This window comes from Capsicum annuum, chromosome 10, assembly GCF_002878395.1.
Source record: "Capsicum annuum cultivar UCD-10X-F1 chromosome 10, UCD10Xv1.1, whole genome shotgun sequence".
In the NCBI taxonomy this organism is placed as follows: Eukaryota; Viridiplantae; Streptophyta; class Magnoliopsida; order Solanales; family Solanaceae; genus Capsicum; species Capsicum annuum.
The window spans coordinates 218,252,522-218,277,782 of NC_061120.1; the positions used below are offsets into that span (position 1 = coordinate 218,252,522).

Here is a 25,261-nt window from a genome sequence, read left to right on the forward strand (position 1 = left end):
TCGGAGTCTTCCTTTCTTCCCACCAGCAATCCCATCTCTTCTCATGGAAGGCTTAATTTTTGTGAAAAGCTTTGAGGGGCCCAGCCAGTAGTGACACCTCCCTTCCAATGCCCTTTTCTACTCTCACTCTCACTAGAAATGAGGGTAAGGTCTAAATATATGGAAATTCTAAGAGAGAAATAGGAAAATGGAGAATATCCTAGCCACTTTAAAAGTCCCTCAGATAGAGGTTGTCAACTTAAGAAAGCCTCTCAAACATCTCTTTGAGGAACTCATAAACGAACTCCTTATAGTTCTCATTCCTCAGGACCTCAACAAGTTTGACTTAGAAATTAAACTGCCAAGACCGGGAATCTTCTACTCATTCCTGATGAATCCTCTCTAAAAAAAAGAGGAAGGAACCAATAAATGCCCCCTGAATCCATTAGACAAGAGCAAGGGGATTATGGAAACTCCTTCCAACCCCAACTTCTCTCAAATGAACGCAATTATATGGAATGTTAGGGGGAAATTATGTTGAATTCAAGATATATTGCCAGGCTATGATCAATATTCATAAGCCTTCACTGTTGGCCTTGCTTGAAACCAGAATGGGAGGTCACAAAGCTTTGGCTGGTATGCTAGGTTTCAACAGTAAAATCCAATTCCCTGCCACTGGAAACTCTGGGGGAATCGTAATAATGTGGGACTCTTCTTCTATTGGTATCCAAGATATCTTTGTCTCTCATCAAGTGATATATGTAGCTGACAAGGTAAATTCTCCCCCTTCCTATTGGTCATTTAGTGCATTTTATGCTAGTAATAGCTTTGCTTCTAGACAAACTCTATGAAAGAACCTGATAGACTTTGTTGACTCTATCAAGGCCTCCTCTGTAGCCCCTTGGCTCGTTGGGGAGACTTCAATGAAATACTTACTGCCTCTGAGAAGTTTGGGGGGAACAATATCATTTTTAATAGAACTGGTTCCTTCTGGGATTGCATCAACAAATGTAATCTTTTGGACCTTGGTTTTAAAGGTAGCAAATATACCTGAACAAATAAAAGGTACAAACACAGAAGACATCTCATTCTTGAAAGGTTAGATAGATGCCTAGCAAATGAGACCTGACTCCATCTATTTCCTGAGACCTCTGTCTCCCACATGGCCAGAACTCATTCTGACCGTTGCCCCCTTCTAGTCAACATCCTCAAGACCCCCCTTCCATTGATAAACCTTTTTGGGTGGAATCAATGTGATGCTCCCACTCTGATTTTATCAATATTGTCAGAAACTCTTTCCCTAACAACAAACCCATCACTGAAGCTACTAGGGACTTTGAACTCCAGGCTAAACACTGGAATAGGTCCACTTTTGGTAACATCTTCCACCAAAAGGCTAGGATCCTAGCCATAATAGCTGGGATTCAGAAATCCCCATGTTATCCCACCAGCTCCTACCTCCAAAATCTTAAAGAGAATCTCACTAAAGACTTTAATAACATTACCAGACATGGAAAAGACCTTTGGAGACTCAAATTCAGGGTCAACTGCTAGCTGATGGTGATGCTAATACTAAATTCTTCCACACTACTAATCTCAATAGAAGAAGAAGGAATAAAATTAATCTCTGAAGATGGATAATAGGGTGTGGATCAACTCCCCACATGACATCAAGGAATATGTTATCTCCTTCTATAAGAACCTCTTCACCACTGACTATTTTTCATCCCCTAAAAAACATCAATACAACCTTTTCTCTAGGGGATCTTTGAGAGAGAAGGACTATGACCACCTAGACAGTATTTTTACCCAAAGGGAGATAAAATCCATCCTCTTTTCTTTTAACCCCAATAAAGCCCCTGGCCCTGATAGGATCCGCCTATTTATGTATAAAAGATATTGGGATATCATGGGGCAAGTTGTCTACAAGTTCGTTACAGAAACTTTTCAGAATGTTTCCATGGACCCTAGTGCCAATCTTACCTCTTAATTCCCGATTGGAATAATATTTCCAACCTCAAGAATTTCAGGCCTATTGGTCTATGTAATACTCAATATAAGCTTATTACAAAGATCATTACTAAAAGACTAAGGCCTTTACTCTCAAACCTCATCAGCCCTAACCAAGTCAACTTTCTTCCTAGAAGAAGGACCTCTGATAATGCCATTATTATCCAAGAGGTCATCTCCCATTTTCAAAAGATGAAAGTCAAACAAGGCAACATGATTCTAAATATTGACCTTGAAAAGGCCTTTGATAGACTGGAATGGTCCTTCATTAGACAAACCTTACACTTCTTCAAGGTCTCCCCAGACTTACCTCTATCATCATGTCTTACATCTTTTCTCCTTCTATTTTTATCTCGGTGAATAAGGAAAAGCTCATTTCTTCAAACCCATTAGAGGCACCCTCATTTCCCCTTATTTATTCATTATGTGCATGGAACTCCTATCCAAAAGAATCAATCATGAGGTTGACATCCTATTCTAGAAATCCATTTCCATCAGTAGAAGAGGCCCCCCTCTCTCTCACCTTTTCTTTGTTGATGACCTCACCCTTTTTGCCACAGCTACTATCAGCAACTATGTCACAATCGGGAATGTCCTCCAAAATTTGGCCTTTCATTCAGGTCAAAGAGTGAATCACTCCAAATCCAAAATTATCTTCTCTAAAAACTGCAAAAAAAAAATAAGGATCATCTCTCTCAAATCTTTTCTATCCAGGATACCAGCTCCTTTGGCAGATACTTGGGCTTCCCCATTCTTCATAAGAGCCCCTGTCACAGTGACTATCAATTCACCATTGATACCATGTATGCTAAACTAGCTGGTTGGAAAACATGATTGGGAGGATCACTTTTGCTAAATCTTCCCTGAACAGTATTCCTACTCATGTCATGTAATACATCTACCTCCCCTATAAAATTCTCTCTATGATTGATTGAATTCAAAGAAACTTCATCTAGGGCACCATAGTGGAAAAGATAAAAATACACTTAGTGAACTGAGACACTCTTTTTCTCCTAAAAAATGAGGGTGGCTTAGGTATGCAGATCTCTAGTCTTAGGAATGAAACCATGAGTGCGAACTTAGCCTGGAGGTTTTCCCAAAACCACTCTAGCTTATGGGCCAGTGTTCTCAATCACAAATACCAACACAGGCCCAAACCTTATGCTACTGGATCTTCTAGAATCTGGAGGTTCATTCAACTATGAAAAAACAAGTGCAACCTGGGGACTCACTGAGTGGTTCACTCGGGGACTAATGTCAAATTCTGGATTGATAGATGGATTCCCCACTGCAAACCCCTTAGAACTATAATCCAGTGGCCTTTTCACCCTCAATAAGAAGTTATGTCACTAGCCAAAATTTGGAACAATGGAAACTGGCTTTTCCAAGATCTCTCCATCCAACTCCCTCAAGACATCATCAATAAAATCAAGAACTTCTCCACTCACAACCCCAGAAATAACAAGGACCATCCCATTTGGGGCCTCAGTGGCAATGGCTAGTTCACATGCCAGAGCATGTACCATCTCCTGGACAAGAGGAACTTTTTCAATCTGAACCTTCCTCAGAAGCTTTTTCAAGGGATTTGGAAATCCTGTTGCCCCTATTGCCCCTCCCCCCCCAAAGACCAAAACCTTCTTGTGGCTTGCCCAACACAATAGACTACCTACCACTCTCCTCCTCTCCATGAGAGCTCTTTCTATATCTCCAAGTTGCACTCTCTGCAACCATCATACTGAGGATATTCCTTATATCCTCTTCAATTGTCCCATGTCAAAATACTTTCGAACAAATCTTCTTCTTAAAGGTAATAGACCCCACAGAGTCACCATTGATATCCTGATGCCCAACAACTGGCATAAAACTTGGTCTAACCTGAAAAATAAGAGGTATGGCCACATCCTTAATTGGCACACTATCCTAATCTTCAACCTCTAGGGTATATGGAAGAATAAGAATAGGAATATTTTTTATAAGAAAAAGGAGAAGCCTTCCTTTAAGCTTATTATGAGGAAGCTGTAGAATACATGCACCTTGCTACCAAGGTGAAACATAGGAACTCCTATCAACTTATTAATATCAAATGACACCCTCCCTTGGGGAACAATTATAAACTCAACACAGATGGTGCCTGTCTAGGCAATTCCGACAAAGGTGGCAGGGGGGGAGGTTAATCCAGAACAGTGTTGGGGGATGGATCATGGGCTTTTTCAATGGATTCCATCTGACCACCAACAATCACATGAAACTTCTAGCCCTTAGGGAAGGCCTACAGCTTGCAGAAAAGTCTAATTTTACCCCTATTGAAATAAATGTCAATTTCTTAGAAGTAATTCTCATGCCGACAAAAGGAAACTCAGTGTATAATGATATTGTTGATGATTGCAGGTCAAGGATAAGAAGGCTAGGCAATCCGCATGTGGTACATTGCTATAGAGAACAAAACGGGGTGGCGGATGCTTTGGCAAAGCTGGGAGCAAATTCAGATATCCAACAAGGGAGCAGGCTTTTTAAAGTTCCACCCATGTGTGCTCAGAACGCTGTGTGGGCAGACATTGCAGGAACTCATTTTATTAGATTGCTTAAGACTAACTTGATGCATTCCCATGAGGAATTGCAAACCTATTTTAACTTTATTTTGAATGCAATGCCTTTTACCCCCCCCCCCCCAAAAAAAAAAAAAACCACCTATTATAACAAGTTAAACTTTAGTAGTGTCAAAAGTATTATTTGCACTAAATATTCCAAATTTATTTCAAGAAAAATTATCAAATGTATCTATTCATCACTTTAAATGACTTGTCTCCCTTATTCATTACATTTTGTGGCACTGCACTTTACAAAATTTTCAGTTTGTCCCATCTTTTCAAGACTTATTTCTAATTATAAAATCTAAAGTATGTTTTAATCATATAATAATTTTTCATAAAGCCAAAATAAATTGTAAAAAATTACTCACTTGCTAGTTAACTCTTTCCTTTCCCTATTTGGAAATTTAAGACTTTATACTTAAAAATCAATTTTAGGAAGCTTTGGAAATCATTATTTTGAAGTCTTAATCATTTTATCCTTCTCATGTCACGTGGTAAAATATCATGAAAATAACAGTAATGTTTTTTACTATTTTTTTCCCTATTAAGAAATTCTGGTAGAGTCAAAGATGAATCCAAAAAGATATAAAATCTTTATGTATAGTTGAAAATAATACTAACTTAGGAAGTAATTAATTCCTGTCCCCACTTGGTTTGCAACTTGTTGCATCTTTTATTTCTTACTTGATTTTAGGTAGAATTTGTGACAAATAAAAAAAAAACAATGTAAAAACTCTTTTTGGAAAGAGTATATTTGAATTTAATGTAAGTATATGTCGAGTTCCATATCTAGTTTTGGATAATTCTTCACATGTAAATTGATTTTTGGAATTGAGTTAGATTTAAGATATATATTTTTTTCTAATATCAAAGTCGTATCCATCTAATTTATTACTTTAGATGATTTCCTCCCACCTTATATTGCTCACGCTTTAGATATTCAGTTCTAACAAGTGGGGGGAGGGGACGTGTTGATCAGTTGTATGAATTTAATTTTTTTTAAAATACAATTATATGATTTAATTAGCAAAATTACTGAGTTCGATCAAATTCATCATCATTGTTCCGCATCTGCATAAAAAACCGGCAACCCTGTTGTTGTGTATTCCTTCGTGTCTAAGTTTGATTGAGCATTGAGAAATAAAATGAGACTTTTGAAACTGTAAATTTAAATTAAATATGCATGTAATTTTTAATATCTTTATGGTTTTAAACTTTTAACATCAAATATTGAAACGAAAAACCTTACTAAATATAAAGAGAGCCATTCTTTTTAAAAATACAATTCTATGATTTGATTAGCAAAATTATTGAGTTCGATCGAAATCATCATTGTTCCGCGTCTGCATAAAAGACCGGCAACCCTATTGTTGTGTATTTCTTCAAGTCTAAGTTTGATTGAGCATTGAGAAATAAAATGAGACTTTTAAAATTGTAAATTTAAATTAAATATGCATGTAATTTTTAATATCTTTATGGTTTTAAACTTTTAACTTCAAATATTGAAACGGAAAACTTTACTAAATATAAAGAGAGTCATTCTTTTTTAAAATAGGCTATACAAAAAAACTAAAATTATTTTATTATATTTAATATATTCATTTTAAGACAGATAAATTGATTTGTTTTGAGGAGTGAATAGAGGGTTTATCTCAAAGAAAATATTTTTAAAAAAAAATTGTTTGATCTATTTTTTAATCGTTTAAGCAAGAACGATTTTTTTTTTTTAGCTATTTTTTAATTCTTACTTTAATTGCATAGAATGTGTTTAAAATCACAAGTTTAACAAATATTTTATTATATTTAATATATTTTTAGTTTAAAATTATAAAAATTATTTTCTTACGTTCTGTATGAAGTGGGTGTTTGAATGTGCTTATAAGTTGGTCAAAATTACTTATAAACATTTTTTTTTGTTTAAAATGGTGTTTGGCAAAAATTTTAATAACTTAAAAAAAGTTGATTTTGGCTTTGTTTAAGCCAAAATCAAGAAGTAGCAATTACCAGCTTTTTGTTTAGCTACTTATAATTTATTTTAGTTGGCCAATTAAATTACCTTTCTGTCCCTAGCAATTATACCTTATTTCAATTTCAGCCTTTCGCAATTACCTTTCCGTCCCTAGCAATTATACCTTATATTACAAAATCTACCACTATTATTTTTTATTTACAAAAACTATCAATGAATTCATTTTTATTTTTTTTTTTGTAAAAAATTCAATCAAAAGCGCTGCTACAAAAAAATCTGAAATTTCCTTCAATTATTCATGGCATCTTAATAGATAGAGGGATGAACAATGAAAGAGGAAGGGTGAAAAATTATCGTGTCTTTTAATTCTTTTTTTTTTTTAAATCTTTTTCTTTGGATTTTGTTAAATCTTTACTGTTATGTTTTGTAAATTTGAAACTAGTGTTAGATTTTATAATATCAAGTCTTAAATTGTATATTTAAACTGATTAGCCCCGCTTTGATTTAAAAAAAGTACCTTAATGATTCGAAATCTTAACGTAACCATGAAGAAACAAATAATCTTTTACTATATAATTATCTTTTTCAAACACAAATATTCAACACTTAGGGGTCGTTTGGTAGATTGTATTGAAATATTAATACATGCATTAGTTTAATGTGTATTAGTAATATCTTGTTTGGTATACCTTTTTACCCTATGTATAAGTAATGCAAGCATTAGTTATACACTCTATTGTGTATTGAGGTGTGTATTACTAATACCTCAAAATCCATGGCATTAGTAATGCAATGGATCTAATGCATGTATTAACATACTTAAAGACCTTATTACCCCTCAAAAAAAATTTCGCATCCTTTCCTATATATATATATTGAGGTTATTATGTAAAAAAAAAATTTTTTTTAGTAATTATGTAATTCATGATTTTTTTAATACATTAAACCAAACACTGCATAAGAAAAATACAAGGATAACTAATGCAAGTATAACTAAAACAAGCACTACTAGTACATCATAGTTTGTATTATTCTTATATATTTTACCAAACGACCCCTTAAACTCTTAAAAAAAAAAAAATTTTTTTGTGCACAAATTAATAGACATCCATGAAAATATTTTTTTAATATATATATATATATATATATATATATATATATTAAAATATATATTAATTTTAATTTAAATCATTTTAGCAATAAAAATTAATAATAATCAACTCTATATATTATTAATAGCTATAAGGATATCTCAGTCATTTTAATCAAAAAAAAGTTATTAAAAACATTATTTACCAAACACAGTAATAACTTTTTTTCAGTTTCAACATTTTTATTCAAACACTTAACAACTTATTTTTAAAATAAATTTAGCACCTTTAAAAATATTTTTAAAGAACTTTTTTTCATACACTTTTTTTTTTTTTTGAGCGTATCCAAATGGGCTCGAAATCAAAATAGACGAATCAAATTAAAAAGAGGAGAATAATAAAAACAACAGGGAAGAAATGGGCAGTGATTGACAACATATATCACACACTGTCTAATGATTTGACAACCTCCGATTTGACGTTTGAATTGTCATTTCACCCCTACCCCACCCATCCCCACACCCCCTTACGTATATTTGCCGCCATTAGTTAATGGTCATGAAATTTAATGTCATTATAAATTTTAGGAGTATTTACAGAGAGAGTTAAAATATAATTATCACTAGTAAATAGTTCTAAAAATATATTTAGCAACAATTAAGATTCTTTTGTTGATTAATTACCGCTAAAACTCATTTCTAGTGTAGTGAATTCATCTGATCTTAATATAATGTTTCGAGTTCGAATTTCAGAAAAAAATTATTTTTTAGATACGAAGTGATTTACCTTTTAAACGTAATGGTAATGGTGGACCAACATAGGTTGTGGTGTGCAGTAGATAGGGCTGCTCCACCCTTAACCAGAGATCGAGAGTTTGACTCTGGGTATGGAGAAAATCTATTGGGAGCGCTGCCACCTTAATGGGCCCTGGAACGTGCGATGCGAATTATTCACGGCTTTAATACGGGCACCCAACATCATATGGAAAACCAAAAAAAAATCCTAATGGTGGATTCAAAAGGTTGATTAAAGATTTAGGTGAACTCGAATTCTATAATTTTTGTTCAAATTATATATACTTATAATCCTATATAGATATTACCTTCAAGTTTCAAAAGTAATGGAAAAATTGATTAATTGGGATTCACGTAAACTTGTATTCTATATTTTTTATTTAAATTATACATATCTTTATATTGATATTGATATTTGATTGAAAATCTAATTATAATTGTAATATCAATTTGAGCGTGTTATAAAAAATTATAAATTTCAATTTCTCTGCACTAGAGTGATATATCTTTTAAATAAATCTAATTTAATCGAACTCCAAAAATATAGAACATCTAGGCAATATATTTTTAGAGAAAAAAAATGAATGTATCGACACATAAGTATCTTTCATCATTTCTATTATATCTGTAGCATTCTTTTCCCCCGATCTAGGCTTTCTTTTTTCTTTATTTAACCTTTTTTTTTTCAAAAAAAAAGTAAGAGGTCAAATGAGTAAACTAAAAAGGAATAGTTCAAAAATAACAATAATAATAAACTTAACTATCAACAATTAAATAAAAAGTGAATGACGAAAAATACATGGAAAGTATTTCGATATTTTGAGTTTCATACATGTATAAAATATTGGGCGTGTTATTTATCTATTAGAATTATCACTAACTATTTAACAAAACATATATAATCAGTTCGTACAAGGTATATTGTGTAAAGATAACATTTGAATACTAATTTAAATAATTTTTGAAAAGAAAAATGTAAATTTATAATTTTTATTTAACCAGTATATTGCTTTTCATATTATTTGTATTTCAAATTATTTATATATAACAAACACTCTATTCTTCTCAGATCCTATTTTGTGGGGTTACATGGAATATGAATGTTGTTGGTGACATCACCTCATGTAATGTCTTTGTTGCTATATTTTTTTTTTTTTGATAATCGTGATTATTAAGTCAATTTTTGCATAGTTTGATTAAATTTACAGAATATTCGCCATCTCCCAACAGATAGTCCGATACTAGATACACTCTAAAACCAAAATAGATGAAAAGAATCGCATAGTTTTTTTTTTGTCTCTCTACTAAAATCTCAATGCACTTCCTTAACCACTAAATTACATTCTTAAATGTTCGTTGCTGTATTTTTTTTTTTTTAAAAGATGTATACTACTAAAAAGAAAAAAGATCATATATAAAATGAGAATAATTAAGCATATAATAAATTAATCTTTCTTTCTTTTTCAACCTTTAGAATTTGGAGGAGACACATTGCATTTGCAATTAGAAAGGTCGGCCATTTTTTGACTTGGCTTGACACTATAGATTAATAATTTGACAAATTAAAATAGGGTTTGACATAAAAGTCATCAACTACTCCTTCACATTAAATTTTTCTCAATATTATTCTTTTAAAAATTAAATATGTTAATTACATCACTTATGAATTGTTTGGTAATATTTATTAGAAAAAATAAAGCATGTATTTATGGGTGAATCTAGAGGGTCTGAGGATGTTCATCCAAATTCTCACGGTAAAAAATTATCATTTTTTATGAATATATATAAATAGAGAATCCCTTGAGCATGAGAGTTGAGGGTTGCTCATTGATTTAAGGATTCGAAAGTCACTTAGAGACTTGGCCATTACTTTAAGCGGCGGATGATTGATATGCAGGATCGGTTGCAACGGTTTCACATGAATGTGAATCAAGAGATTGGCTTGTTGTTTTTGAGCTCTCTTAATTAAAATCTTGGATTCGACATCACATGTATTAGCCTTGATATTATTTAGTACCTTTTTTTTTTTTTTTTTAATGTACGTGTAACTAATATATGTATTAGTTATACATCTTGTAATATTATATACAGGGTAGTAACACCCGAGTTATTAATACATGATTGAATAAAAAACTATCCCTGAATACAAGGGCGGATCTATTCACAAGGTTTGGGGTGCCACGGCACCCATACTTCTCGATTGAAACTCTGCATATTTATGTGTATATATATCAGTTAATGTATGAATATTACTCTTGGCACCCACAATATCAAAGGAATTGATGGTGCAAGTGGTTGAAATGGTTGAGTTTTACTCCAGCAATGCAGGTTCGATCCCTGCTCAGCATTGTTTTTTCATTTTTTTAGAATGATATTTAGCACTATATGTCTGTTTTCTATTTAAAAATACATATTGTGGCTCTGAAGAATGGAACCCTTGACCTCTTCTTTCAAACGAATTGACAATATCAACTAGGCAAGCTTTCATGTAATACCAATATTTGTTGATATATATAATTATAGTTTATTCCTTAAATATTGACTCCACTATCCTAAAAATATCGTACGGAGTATACGCTATTGTTCAAAATAAGGTGGCACGCGGAGCTTTCAAATCCTGGATCTGCCTCTGCTTGAATATATCATACCAGATAGAGAACTAAAAATAATCTCAACGTTATTAATTTCAAAACGTTACTAATACATTCTAGTTATTTACTACTATTCTTATATACCCTCCTAAACGAACCCTTAGGGGTCGTTTGGTTGTGAAATATGTTATTCCGGGAAGAAATAAGTTATTTCGGAATTATAATTTCAGAATGACTAATCCCACAATGAGTTATTTCATAAATTTTAACCCAATCAAACATGGGATAAGTTTATCTCAAAGTTAATTTCGAGATCAGGTATTTCTTATCTCTCCGACCAAACGATTCATATCAGATTCATGATTTAAAATATGTTAATCAACATTGAATGATATATTTTGATATTTTACTCATTATATACATTCTAAAAATTAGGGTTTTCATACGCCCTATTTATTGGAGTATAATTTTAACAAACTTATATACACAAACTTATATATTTATACTAGTAGTCTACATATAAGTAGACAGAAGGAAAGGTGTAACAGGGTGAAAGAAAAAATTATAGGATTATAGCAACTATAATTATTAATGCATGAACAACGTAGTAGCTAGCTAACAGTGAGTAAATATAATTAAATTAGAAAACATTTTCCAAGGACCATTAACTTACAAAATCACTAAAGCATCTCTATACCTAACCATACATATTTACGGTTGTATAATCTTTTCTTAAACTCCATCCCCAAAGGAAAGTTATCTGGGTTCGTTCGGGGTTGGATATAAGGAATAAATAATTTTTGAAATAAATAAAGAATTATTTTATTCTATATTTGATTTGAGGTATTAGCTATTATCGAGATTATTTATCCTATCATTTATATCATAGTGATGGAATAAGTTATCTTATATATATGGTGAGCTAACTAATTTTGAAATAACTCTTTTCCAACCAAACGACTAATATTTAATTACGCAATCATACATGACCATCTGCCTACATAAAACAACACCTTAAGTTTTCTATATTACTTAAAATCCCATCCCACTAAACTAATTACAAAAATTCCTTCTAAATTTCTAAACAATGACATTATCGCAGATTAAGGAAAATCCTGTTTTCCTTAGAAAACATGGCTATTAAATCATTAATCATTATCTAAGTAATAAAAGTTAGCAATAAATTCATTTGCAATTAACTCTAAGTGACAAAATTCCAAAAATAATCAAAATGAAAAAAAAAATTGTAGTATGAGTGGTATGGCCATTGGCCACCAGAGGAAAAAAAAAACTATACTCAGTGACAAATTTTAGTCCAACTCAAAGACACCCCTTTATATATTTCACATCACAAAAATATAGTTACATAATTCCTTCTAGATCACTGCATACACAATTTATCCCCAGAAGACAAGGATAAAAAAAGATGAAGATTTTGCTAATTGTCTCGTCCATTTTTTGGATGAGCCATGTTTTAGTAATCTTGATTATGAAGATAGTAATTTTCGTGAAAATAGATTTAAGTATCGGAACAAACCTACAATGATGAAGAAATTACGGGATGCTGCTAGTAGTAAAACAAAAAAGACCGTTATTGTTCTTTACAAAAGAAGAAAAAAGTATGTTGCTCATTATCAAAGGTATGATTTTTGTGTATCTGATAGATTAATTTCTCTCATATACATTATAATTATGTATCATAGTATATAGAAAATTTAACTAATGGTAATGTAAACAGTACTGAATTTGATACATAAGTATAATGCACTGAGACGTTGCATATTATACATAAGTATAATGCACTAAGACGTTGCATATTTTCTGATACATACATAAACGGTGAATCCGATACATAAGTATAATGCACTAAGAGGTTGCATATTTTCTATATATAAACGGTGAATCTGATACATAAATATAATGCACTGAGACGTTGCATATTTTCTAATACATACATAAATTTACATGCAATTTATGTTCTTATATCATTATATCTAATACATACTAAATTTTGAAATTATTTTGGATTGTCTTGCAACTTTTATATTCAAAATATTGAGTACAACTGATACACATGTATTGTATTTATAGTTTATTTGAAAAAACACTTAGTATCTTATGTAGCATTATCAATAATATGTTTTGGATTAGTTATGTATAAGTTTTTCTAACATTTTTTGTGGATTTAGTTTTGTATTTTGTGCAGCAATTTGATTTAGAGGATTTGAAAGAATTGTGATTGGAGGATATTGATGACGGTGATTCAAATTTGAATTTGATTTAGAGGATATAAGAGAATTGTGATTGAAGGATGTTGATAATTGTGATTCAAATTTGAATTATGAATTTGTTGTTAATTTTCAGGAATTCAAGAAACATATTCCAATCAAAATCCCATTAATTTCTCTGTCATTTAATCTCTTCCCATTACTTTTCTTTTTCATAGGCAATTAATTTGCTAGTTATGTATCTGAACTTATGTATCTGGATGAGATTTGGTGTAATTATGAAAAAAGTTGGGAGAGAGTGTAATTAGGTAGGAAACTATTGAGATTTATGTTATTTGCCCTAAAATTAAAGGGAGTTGGCCAAACCCATCGATAGGCACTCAAACTTGTTGTGAAAATTCATTTAGACCCCTAAACTAAAACCTGTTCCTATCAGACCCCTAAACCCCCAAATTTTGTTCTAGTTGGACATTTTTTGCCTATGTGGCACTGCACGTGCAGTACCATCGTGGGAGGCGCGTGAGGAGCATTTTTTTTTTTTTTACTAATTTACAAATAAAAAGTTGTCAAGTGGCATTGAGGGCCTCAAAAATTTTTTAATAACATTTTTTTTTTAAACACTAAAGGCCCCCAAAAGCATTAGAGGGCCCCAATTTTATTTTATTTTTAATAAAACTGAATTTAAAAAAAATTGTTTTTTATTTTTCATCTTTTAAAAAAATTTATAATTTCTTTTTAATAATTAGTTTTGTTTTTAAAATAATTTTATAATTACTTTTTCATAATTTGGATCCTCAATGCCATTTATCATTCACTTTAAAAAGTTTTATAATTTTTTTAATAATTAATTTTTTAAATAACTTTTTAATAATTTATTTCATTTTTAAAAAAATTAATAATTTTTTTTAAATAATCAATTTTTTATTTTTATTTTTAAAATAATTTTATAATTATATTTTCCTATTTTATATCCTCAATGACATTTTTTATTTTCATTTTTAATTTTTTTTTATAATTTTTTTAATAATTATTTTTTAAAAAAATAATTTTTTAATAATTTATTTCATTTTGTAAAGAATTTTATAATTTTTTTTAAATAATTATTTTTTTATTTTCAAATAATTTTATAATTATTTTTTCATAATTTTGATCCTCAATTCCATTTTTTATTTTCACTTTAAAAACTTTTATAACTTTTTTAATACTTAATTTTTTATTTTTTAAATAAATTTTTAATAATTTATTTCATTTTTTAAAAAAATTATAATTTTTTTTAAATAATCAGCTTTTTTATTTTTATTTTTTAAATAATTTTATAATTATTTTTTCATAATTTGGATCCTCATTGCCATTTTTTATTTTCATTTTAAAAAGTTTTATATTTTTTTAATAATTAATTTTTTAAATAATTTTTATTAATTTATTTCATTTTTTTAAAAATTTTATAATTTTTTTTTTCAAATAATCAGTCTTTTATTTTTATTTTTTAAATAATTTTTAAATTTTTTTTCATAATTTATGTCCTCAATGCCATTTTTTATTTTCATTTTTAAAAAAAATTTATAATTTTTTTTAATAGTTTTTTTTTAAGTAATTTTTTTTAATAATTTATTTCATTTTTAATATTTTTTATAATTTTTTAAAAATAATCAATTTTTTATTTTTATTTTTTAAATAATTTTAGAATTATTTTTTAATAATTTCCTCAATGCCATTTTTATATATTTTTTTAAAAGAATTATAATTAATTTTTAATAATTATTGGACCTACAATGCCACGTGTCAGCGTACAATTAGCTCGTTTTGCCACGTCATCGCGTGTGTGCAGCACACACTTTGACTTTTTTGCTGATAGGGAAAAAAATATCCAATTGGAACCAAATTGGGAGGGTTTAGGGGTTTAATAGGTACAAGCCTTAGTTTAGGGGCCTAAGTGAATTTTAGGAACAAATTTGAGGGGCCTTAGTTCAGACTATGTATGAGACTTAGAGAAGGATCAGACCATGAGAATCTATTGTACACATCGTTACCATATATATCTATAAGATGTTGTTTCCACGACTTAAATAAGTGACATTTTAATCACTTGACAACAACTTTACCAGTTACTCCTATAAAACTAAGAAAAATTAAAAAAATAAAATTTAAAAACAAGATTATTATTTTTTATAATCATATGGTATATTCATAAATTTACTGATTTGTCTAATTCAATTTTGCATTGCACATAATTCATTAATAAATACACGTTTTCTACTAGATTTTTTTTTTCATGACTTATATTTTTAATTAAGAAAGAAGGAAATTCGTTCATCTCACCATGAAAAATATTATTGGAGGGTAGATCTACCCATAGATAATACTAATTAGCCATTAGTTAAACGTTTAATTTCCTTTTGGGAAACAAATAGCAGCTAGGGTTAGTTATACAAAGAATTCTTTCTTATAAATGATATATCTAGGTTGTATAGAAATAAAGAAATTATTTGGAAGGTGGTATTAAATAATTCAATGTTGAATGTGACGAGGTGGGATATCTCAACTCTCAAAACAAAGGTTGATATTAGATTTGTACTATCATGTTTGATTGAATGTATAAATTAATTTCGTAATAAATTTATATCATTAATCAAACATGACCAAACTTAATCATAAAATATTCCACTTATTCCTCGTACCAACTACCAAACAATCAACCACCCAAGTACTCCCTTTGTTTCATTTTACTCGTCTCAATTTGATACTGTACATTGATTAAAAAAATAATTAATAACATGATTACTTTACTATAGTACCCCTATTAAATGATGCTTATATTTTAATTTAAAGAAAAAACAACTAATACTAAGCATTAAAAAGGGAAAAAATTTGTCTTATCTTGATTAATGAAAAATGACAAGTAAAGTAAGAAATCAAATTAGAAAATTTGGGACTAGTAAAATGGGACGAAATGTATATATTTATGTTAATATATTAGACCACCATAATGAAGATTAATTTATTACTCCTTATTTCACATTAAACTTCTCTTTATAGCTGTCCATGATGGCCACCCACCTCATATTCCCACCCCCATCCCCACCCCCAACACCCCCTTCCCCAAACATAAAAAATCTATCTACATAGCAAAACAGAATCTCACAAGAAATAATAATACTATAATAGTCTACTTCTTTCATCATCTAATAGTAGAAGAAAACACAACAAACAACAAAGAGAGAACCCAAAAAAAAAAAAAATCATCTTCCACTATGTGATTAATAATCCACCAAAAATTTTCCTCTCTAACTTTTTTTTTTCTCCATCTACAAATTTTAATACTATGACTCTTGAAGATTCATTAAAATCACTTTCTTTAGATTATCTAAATCTACTTATCAATGGTCAAGCTTTTAGTGATGTTACTTTTAGTGTTGAAGGTCGTTTAGTACATGCTCATAGATGCATATTAGCAGCTAGGAGTCTTGTGTTTCGTAAATTCTTTTGTGGGCCTGAGTCGCCTGGAGGCAACTCAGACCCTTTTCACACCCCGGGCTTTGGTAGCCCGCGGGGTACTGGAGGTTCACAGGTTATACCTGTGAACTCCGTAGGGTATGAAGTGTTTTTATTGATGTTGCAATTTTTGTATAGTGGACAAGTTTCAATTGTGCCACAAAAACATGAACCTAGGCCTAATTGTGGTGAAAGAAATTGTTGGCATACACATTGTACCTCAGCCGTTGATCTTGCTCTTGATACACTCTCAGCCGCTAGATCTTTTGGTGTTGAACAACTTGCTTTGCTCACTCAGGTAATTTTTTAGTTTTTTGGTCTTTAATAAACTTTGATCAGAATTTTTCTTATTTTTTAAAAAAATTTGGTCATGTGAAATGAGGTTTTATTTTACAGTTTGGGTATTAGTTTTTGGTTTTGCTTCTTGAGTAGAAGATTTTTAGATATATAACTTTTATAGTATAGGTAGGTGAATTCTGCGTTCTTCTGACTCTTCATAAATATTGTTGATTCCGTGTGGGATCTTCCAAATGTTTGATGATATTTGTAGAGGATTTGACACGAGTACGACAATATTTTGAAGTGTTCCAGTAACATATATAGGTTAAATTTGGTATGGATAATTAAATATATAGTACTAAATGCACCCTTTTATTGATTTTTGTTATTTTTTTGTTTGAATGAAGAGGAATATTGTTGATGTTATGTAAAATATTTTGGGTTTCTTGAAATGTTCTTGTTGTCTATATGTTCTTTTCCAATTTTGGTTTCTTGATTTCTGCAGTAGTCATGTCTTTCAACAGTGATCATATATACCCCCAATCAAATCTACTTTCCTAATTTGGTTTCAAGAACCAACATAAAAAAGATAAAATTATTTACTCTACCCTACATATAATCAAGATTTTGTACAAAACATACCAATTGTTTGGTGAGTTTTTTGTATAAGAAAGATACTTTCTAAATATGTCAATGTATGATAAATCACATTATTGACATTTGTGTCTCTTGTTTTGTTCCTGCATTGTTTGTGATTGTGTTGTACTTGTTTGGAACTGAAATGTAGTTATTGTCATGCGCGGAGCCAGATAGGGTCTCTATTTGAATCCCCCCTCAACGAAGTATTACATTGTTTATATATGGTTAAATTTATTTTTTATGTATAATATAGCAGACGTCTCTTTCGTGTGTTTACTTCTTTTGAGTTACATTAATGACTATTGTATTTGACTTTGTTCACATATTTGTTTATACAGAAGCAATTGACAAGCATGGTAGAAAAAGCTTCAATTGAGGATGTGATGAAAGTTTTAATAGCTTCAAGAAAACAAGACATGCCACAACTTTGGACTACTTGTTCTCATTTGGTTGCAAAATCAGGCCTCCCTCCTGAAATCCTAGCCAAACATCTCCCTATTGATGTTGTCGCGAAAATCGAGGAAATCCGTCTGAAATCATCGCTAGCGCGAAGATCTTTAGTCCATCACCAGCACCAGCACCACCACCAGCACGACCTGCACGCGGCCTCGGAGCTCGAGGACCAAAAAATAAGGCGAATGAGACGAGCGCTCGACTCATCTGATGTTGAACTTGTCAAACTTATGGTAATGGGAGAAGGTCTAAACCTTGACGACTCAATTGCCTTACATTACGCGGTAGAGAACTGCAGCAGGGAAGTGGTGAAAGCGTTACTTGAGCTTGGAGCAGCCAATGTGAACCACCCCGCGGGTCCAGCAGGGAAAACCCCACTCCACATTGCAGCCGAGATGGTCTCACCCGACATGGTCGCAGTCCTATTAGACCACCATGCCGATCCAAATGTCAGAACGATGGATGGGATCACTCCACTCGATATTCTCAGAACCCTAACTTCAGATTTCTTATTCAAAGGTGCTGTCCCTGGACTCAATCACATTGAACCTAACAAGTTACGGCTTTGCCTCGAGTTAGTTCAATCAGCCGCGATGGTAATTTCTCGCGAAGAACAAAACCCAAGCAACATTCCATCATCATCCACCCCGATATTCCAACACACAAATGAAGATCATACCTCCACCACTACCAACACGAACGTGGGAAGTAACCTTAACTTAGACTCCAGGATGGTATATTTAAATCTTGGTGCTACATCTTCTTCGAGTTCTCAACAACAAATAGGGAGCGAAGGCAATCATGATAATAATAAACAAAATAGGCATAGCGGATTTGACCCATCCTCGATGTATCGTCCATATTCATGATGAGTATTTAATTTCTCTAATTTTATTGTCTATCTTATTTCTCTTTTTTGTATTAGATAGACAAAAGTAATTAAAGCAAAAATCTGATGATCAAGAAATCTCATGGGAATATATTATTATTTAATTAAAATTGCATTAGTACTATGTTTCTTCTCAATCTTTCGTGCTCTTGTTTTATCATATACTCTGTGTTGAAAGATCATAATTATATACTCCTCATATTAATTTATGTGTCATAGTTAGAGCTTTTGAGAGTTGCATCAAGAATAATTTATCGAATTTCATTCTATGTTCTTACAATATTTTAAGTTATTAATTGTTGTGATTTATAGTTCTATCTTATCTGATTTTTAAATATATAAACTTTATTTTTAAAAACTTAAAGCTTTTATGTCAAAGTTTAAAATTTTAAATCTTGAAATTTCAACCAGACTACATAAAATGAGTATGTAAAATTGTGTTCTCTCTAACGATAATTTGGCTTATAATTGGTTTATTCCTAGATTATAATCCTAAGATTAAATCAAGACTATAACTAGATAACTTACCCTACCTTTTATATGGAATTAAGTTATATCAAGTTATTGGTATTAAAATAATATACCTTTTAGATTATATGTACTTCCGATCAAGCATAAAATACATTTAATCTCAAAATTTAATTTGAGATAACTCACCTTATTCCTTGAACCAAAAAGTCCATAAACAGTTTAAATTTTTAAATAAAATAATCACACATTTCATTATTAATATTATAACAGACTGAAATTTAAGAAACAAAAGAGAATCTAAGTTTTTTTTATTTTGCGTTTGATAATATGATGAAGGGACACATGCCAAATTTTTCAGCAATGGCCTGTCAATTTTTTTTTATTAATTTTATTTTTATTAAATTAATTTTTTTAAATATTTATATCAAATCAATTATTTTAAATATTTATGTCCTTGACTATTTTCTGCTACCAATAATTTTCTTGTCTCTTCCCACCGCCTGATTTCCATCTTACAGTTTTTGTCTCAAATAAAATATTAACAATTAAATTCTAGCATTTAATATATGGACACAAATTCTGATTTGTGTTGTGAGTGTATTTATACGTTTTAAAATTAATTTAATTTTTTTTTTAAATAGGAAATAACTTATTAAACAATAAAATTTTTAAAGCTTTTTAGAGCCATTGAAGATTGAAATTTCGTAACATGCTGATGCTTGAATTATGAAACTTTATTTTCAAGAAAAAACTATTGAGATATTTTTTTTTTTAGAAGAAGTATAAGCACTCGAATCATGATCGAGCTGAGAAATTAACAAGTCCATTAAAAAATCGAATTACAACAATTCATTAATTTAAGAAAGATCCCTTTGTTTATATATGATAATGACTTCCTTGTCCCTTTTAGTTTGTTTTGGTCTTAAAGGTAATGAGCTACTATGTTTTATGCAACACTATTATAGTAAAGGGTAAATTAGGTCTCTTTTTATTGAGATTTTTATTTCGATTTTTTTCTTCTTTTAGTGATGAATTCTTATCATCTCGATCCAAACTTTCAACGAGTTCAATAATTCTTTTACTAGTCAATTAATTACAAAGATTTTGCTAGAGAGAAGTTTCAAAAGACAAACTGATCAACGAGAAGGAGATCCTATGCTCATGAATAAAACCACATAACTTGAGTGCAATCAAGACGTATATATGTGATATGTATGTAATATACACAAATATATGTGCTATGTATATAATGTACACAAACATTTTCAAAGAATATGATGTTTTTTGGTTTATATCTATGTGACATGTATATGATGTACACAAATATATGTGATATGTATATAATATACACAAATATATGTGCTATGTATGTAATGTACACAAACATTCTCAAAGAATATGATTTTTTTGGTTTATATATATGTGATATGTATATGATGTACACACATATACGTGATATGCATATAATATACACAAACATTTTCAAAGAATATGATCTTTTTTGGTTTCTTGTGAAGCGTGGGGGTGGGGTGGGGGTTTATAATTTAGTCATTTTTTATTCTACCTAATGAAAGGGGTGACCTGGCTGCCTCCCCCCTCCACCACCCCACCCCCACCCCAAAGAAGAATTTTCTAATCACAACATAATTTGGCTATGAAAAATTTGATTGGCCTGTCTTGCATGAATGCAACATTGAGTGTGACTACACAAATAATGACTTATTGATATACTTAATTGATTCTGGATTCATCTTTGCCAATGTATCATCTTTTTGGTCTCTTGTTAAATTCCCCTTTTTAAAAAATTATATACTCTTAACCGACAAAAAGAAAAAAAGAAACGTGTAAAGGAAGCATTGGTAAATTATTTTGAATGTAATTTTCATGGATTCTTAATTAATGCTAATAACATAAACTCTAATTAATTAAAATCTTAATAAATAAATCAAAATGGACTCTGCAAATTGAGATTTTGTTCACTAAGATACGATTCCCCCCCCCCCCCCCCCCCTCCCTCGCCCATCATATATCTAACTAGTTAAGAGTTATTGTATGGTTTAAGAACGAAGTTCTACATTGATAGTCGAAAAATAAAATAATTATATTTTAAGCGAAATAACAAAAATTTTGATAATTTGAAGTTTAATTACAGAAAATCCAATATTTTGCATAGTTACTGAAAATTTCAATTTTGAATCTGTCAAGATACATAATTAGCTCCCGATACATCCAACAAAGATATATTTTTTCCTTTGTAAAGTTAACTAATTAGCTCTCAAAATATTTTTGGCCCATTTCACGCCAGGACGCCGGACACCCCCTCGAAATCGTGCGCTATAGCACACCGATTTGGTACGAAAAAGCCCCATTTGTATCGTTTCTCTCGTTCAACCACCCAAATGGCCCCGCCCTCCCAAGCGAACCACACTAGGCCGCTCCCCAACCTCCCTGGCATGCCTCGATCGATTTTGACCCATTTCACACTCGGACCCCGGGCAAACTCCCGTAACCGTGGGCTATAGCACACTATTTTGGCTCGAAAATGTCCCTTTGCACCGTTTCATCGATTTGACCACCCAAATGGTCGCGCCCACCCAAACGGACCACACTAGGCCGCTCCCCAACCTCCATGGTATGCCTCGATAGATTTTTGGCCTATTTCACTCTCGAGCCTCGGACACACCCTCGGAACCGTGGGCTATATAACATAACACATTGATTTGCTCAAAAATGCCCCGTTTGCACCGTTTTATCGGTTTGACCACCCAAATGTCCCATCCCACCCAAATAGACCACACTAGGCCGCTCCCAATCCTCCTTACATGCCTTGGTTGATTTTTGGCCTATTTCATACCCGGACCTAGGGTACACCCCCAGAACTGTGAACTATAGCACGTCGATTTGGCTTGAAAATGCCCTGTTAGTATCGTTTTGCCCGTTTGACTACCCAAATGGACCCACCCACCTAAACGGACAACACTAAGCCGCTCTCCAGCCTCTCCGACATGCCTCGATCAAATTTTGGTCTATTTCACGTCTGGACCCCGGGCAGCCCCCCAGAACCGTGAGCTATAGCACACCGATTATGCTCGAAAATACCTCGTTTGCATCGTTTTTCCTATTTCACCACCCCAAAAGCCCTGCCCACTCAAACAGAGCACACTAGGTCGCTCCCTAGCCTCCTTGGCACGCCTCGATCATATTTTGGCCTATTTCTCGCTCGAATCCCGGGCACACTCCTGGAATCGTGGGCTATAACAACCAATTTGGCTAAAAATGCACCATTTGCATCGTTTTGTCAGTTTGACCACCTAAATATCTCTGCCCTCCCAAACAGACCATTCTAGGCCGCTCCCTAGCCTTCCTAAAATACCTTAATCGATTTTTGGCCCATTTCATGCCCGGACCTCTGGCACTCCCCGAAACCGTGGGCTATAGCAGTTCGATTTAATTGAAAATGCCTCATTTGCACCGTTTTACCCGTTTGGCCACCCAAATAGCCTCCCCCAACCAAACGGGCCATACTAGGCTACTCCCTAGACTCCCTGGCATGCCTCATCAATTTTTGGCCCATTTTACGCCCTGATCGTGGGCACACCCCCGAAACTGTAGGCTATAGCACACCTGTTTAGCCCAAAAATATCCCGTATGCACCATTTTGCCCGTTTGACCGCCCAAATGTCCCCGCCCACCCAAACGGACCATACTAGGCCGCTCCCCATCCTGATTGGCACCCCTCAGTCGATTTTTGACCCATTTAACACCTGGACCTCGGGCACGCCCCCAGAACCGTGGGTTATAGCACACCGATTTGGCCTAAAAATGCCTTGTTTGACTACCTAAATGGCTTAGCTCCCCTGCTTCCCGGGTATGCCTCGATCAATTTCTGGCTAATTTCATGCTCGAACCCTAGGTACACCCCGGAACCGTGGGCTATAACACATTAATTTAGCCCTAAAATGCCCTGTTGCATTGTTTCGCCCGTTTGACCACCCAAATGGCCCTGCTCACCCAAACTGACCTTAGTAGGCCGCTCCCCAACCTTCTTAGCATGACTCGATCAATTTTTGGACCATTTCACACCTGTGACACCCCTATTTTTTCTTAACTCCAAAAGATTAGATTGAAATTAAGGGTCGAAAGGGTTTTATTATTAAAGTGACAAAAGATGAAAATTTATTTCGAAAAGGGCCTTTTTATATTCAAAATTCAGAGTCACCACTTGGCATAATCGGGTGTGCCAAATCACCTTAGGAAAATCCTTTTCAAAACGATTTGACTCTTTAAACTGGTTTGCGAACAGAGATTCCGGTTTAGGAATTCTGTTGACCGAGGGGAAGGTGTTAGACACCCCTCGATCCCGTGGTTTAACCATGGTCGTTTGGTAGAGTGTATCGACTATTTTGGCACTACAAATGTATACACCACACAAAACAAGCAAAACAACCAATCAAACAAACAGGACGAAACAATCCAAAATTTAGTGTCCAGTCCAATTATACAGTCCCGAGAAATGAAAAATGCAAAAATATAAACCTATTCTAGCCTATACTTATCCTAACTATGCTCTCAGATTTTACCCGATGCCTCGGGCCTTGATCACGATCCGCCTTTGCCAACATGATACGTCGGGGCATTCCCCAGTGAATAAATACATCAATCTTTGGGGCATTCCCCGGCCAAATGAATACATTTCAATCTGAAAACATAAACCAACACATCCAACATTCCACGCCTTCAATTAAACATCATTCCTAAATTTGCCTACCCAAACCTAAACATCTTTTGCCTATCTAATTCAACTTATCATGATACTATCAACATTCAAAATCAACAATGTATCAAAATATTATAATATTTACTCTTTTCAATTTATGATTCTCACCCCCCAAATTCCTTTCGATACAAACCCAAATTCATATTATCATCACTTTTATACCACTGATATCAATTACTCAAAAGCAAACAACATCAAACACCACACAAATCAACCAAAAAATAGCACAAAGACATCAAATCACATCCACAATCACATCGAAATTAAAATAAAAGGGGAGATGAGAGAATTGGACCTCAAATAATGCTTTTGAATTCAAATCTAATTTGAATGAACAGAAGAAATTTGTATTCCGAATCTGCAACTTGAAACCTCGAACAATGAGCAGAACCCCAACACCAACTCGACCAACTCAATATCGAAAGACGCAATAAAAAATTTAGTTTGAACCCGGACTCGACAGTGAACCTAAAGCTCTTTGACGCCGGTCTATTTTTGATAATTTTCCGTGGATATTGACCAGAATCGAAGATGGGTTACCATTTTTTGTCTCACTTCAGCTGGTCACTGACTGACGTTGGTGACGTTTCTGAAGGATTTGATGATTGCGGAGCTTGAAACTAGTGTTTTCGCATCGCCGAAGCTCCGACGACCTCCACAACTTACCGTTCACCTCGTTTTTCTATCAATCTCCTTTGCTTTTCACTCTCAATATTTCTCTCTCTTACAGATTTCTAGTGTGCATATGTGTGTGTCCAGTGAAGGACGGAGAGAGATATGTGCGTGTATGATGGAGAAGAAAAATGAGAGCCGAATCTCCCTTCAAAAATGACATTTTTTTCGTCAAAAAAGGGCTCTTTTGGGGTTAAAAAATGATGATGATGGACTCCTTTCTCTCCCTCCGAATTGTTGTCCCAATCCCCAAAGAAATGGAGATTCTATATATATTTTTTAAATGCCAATCCCCACCAATGGGCAAAAAAGAATCCCATGTTTTCAAAAGATAAA

General features: G+C 32.4%; 1 protein-coding gene across 1 annotated transcript; it reads left to right on the forward strand.

Annotated features, from left to right (window-relative positions):
* The first annotated feature begins 16,241 nt into the window (after window positions 1-16,241).
* On the forward strand, window positions 16,242-19,139 carry LOC107843865 (BTB/POZ domain and ankyrin repeat-containing protein NOOT2). The gene is made up of 2 exons (XM_016688267.2): window positions 16,242-17,043; window positions 18,002-19,139. Exons 1-2 carry the CDS (start codon window positions 16,576-16,578, stop codon window positions 18,983-18,985), a joined length of 1,452 nt encoding a protein of 483 aa, XP_016543753.1. The 5' UTR covers window positions 16,242-16,575; the 3' UTR covers window positions 18,986-19,139.
* Window positions 19,140-25,261: the final 6,122 nt, after the last annotated feature.

What these genes read in the sequence shown, in the direction of transcription:
- LOC107843865 (XM_016688267.2), top strand. Translation starts at nt 16,576, where the DNA reads ATGACTCTTGAAGATTCATTAAAATCACTTTCTTTAGATTATCTAAAT. An exon ending in AACTTGCTTTGCTCACTCAG is followed by an intron (nt 17,044 to 18,001) that starts GTAATTTTTTAG and finishes TTGTTTATACAG; the next exon opens with AAGCAATTGACAAGCATGGT.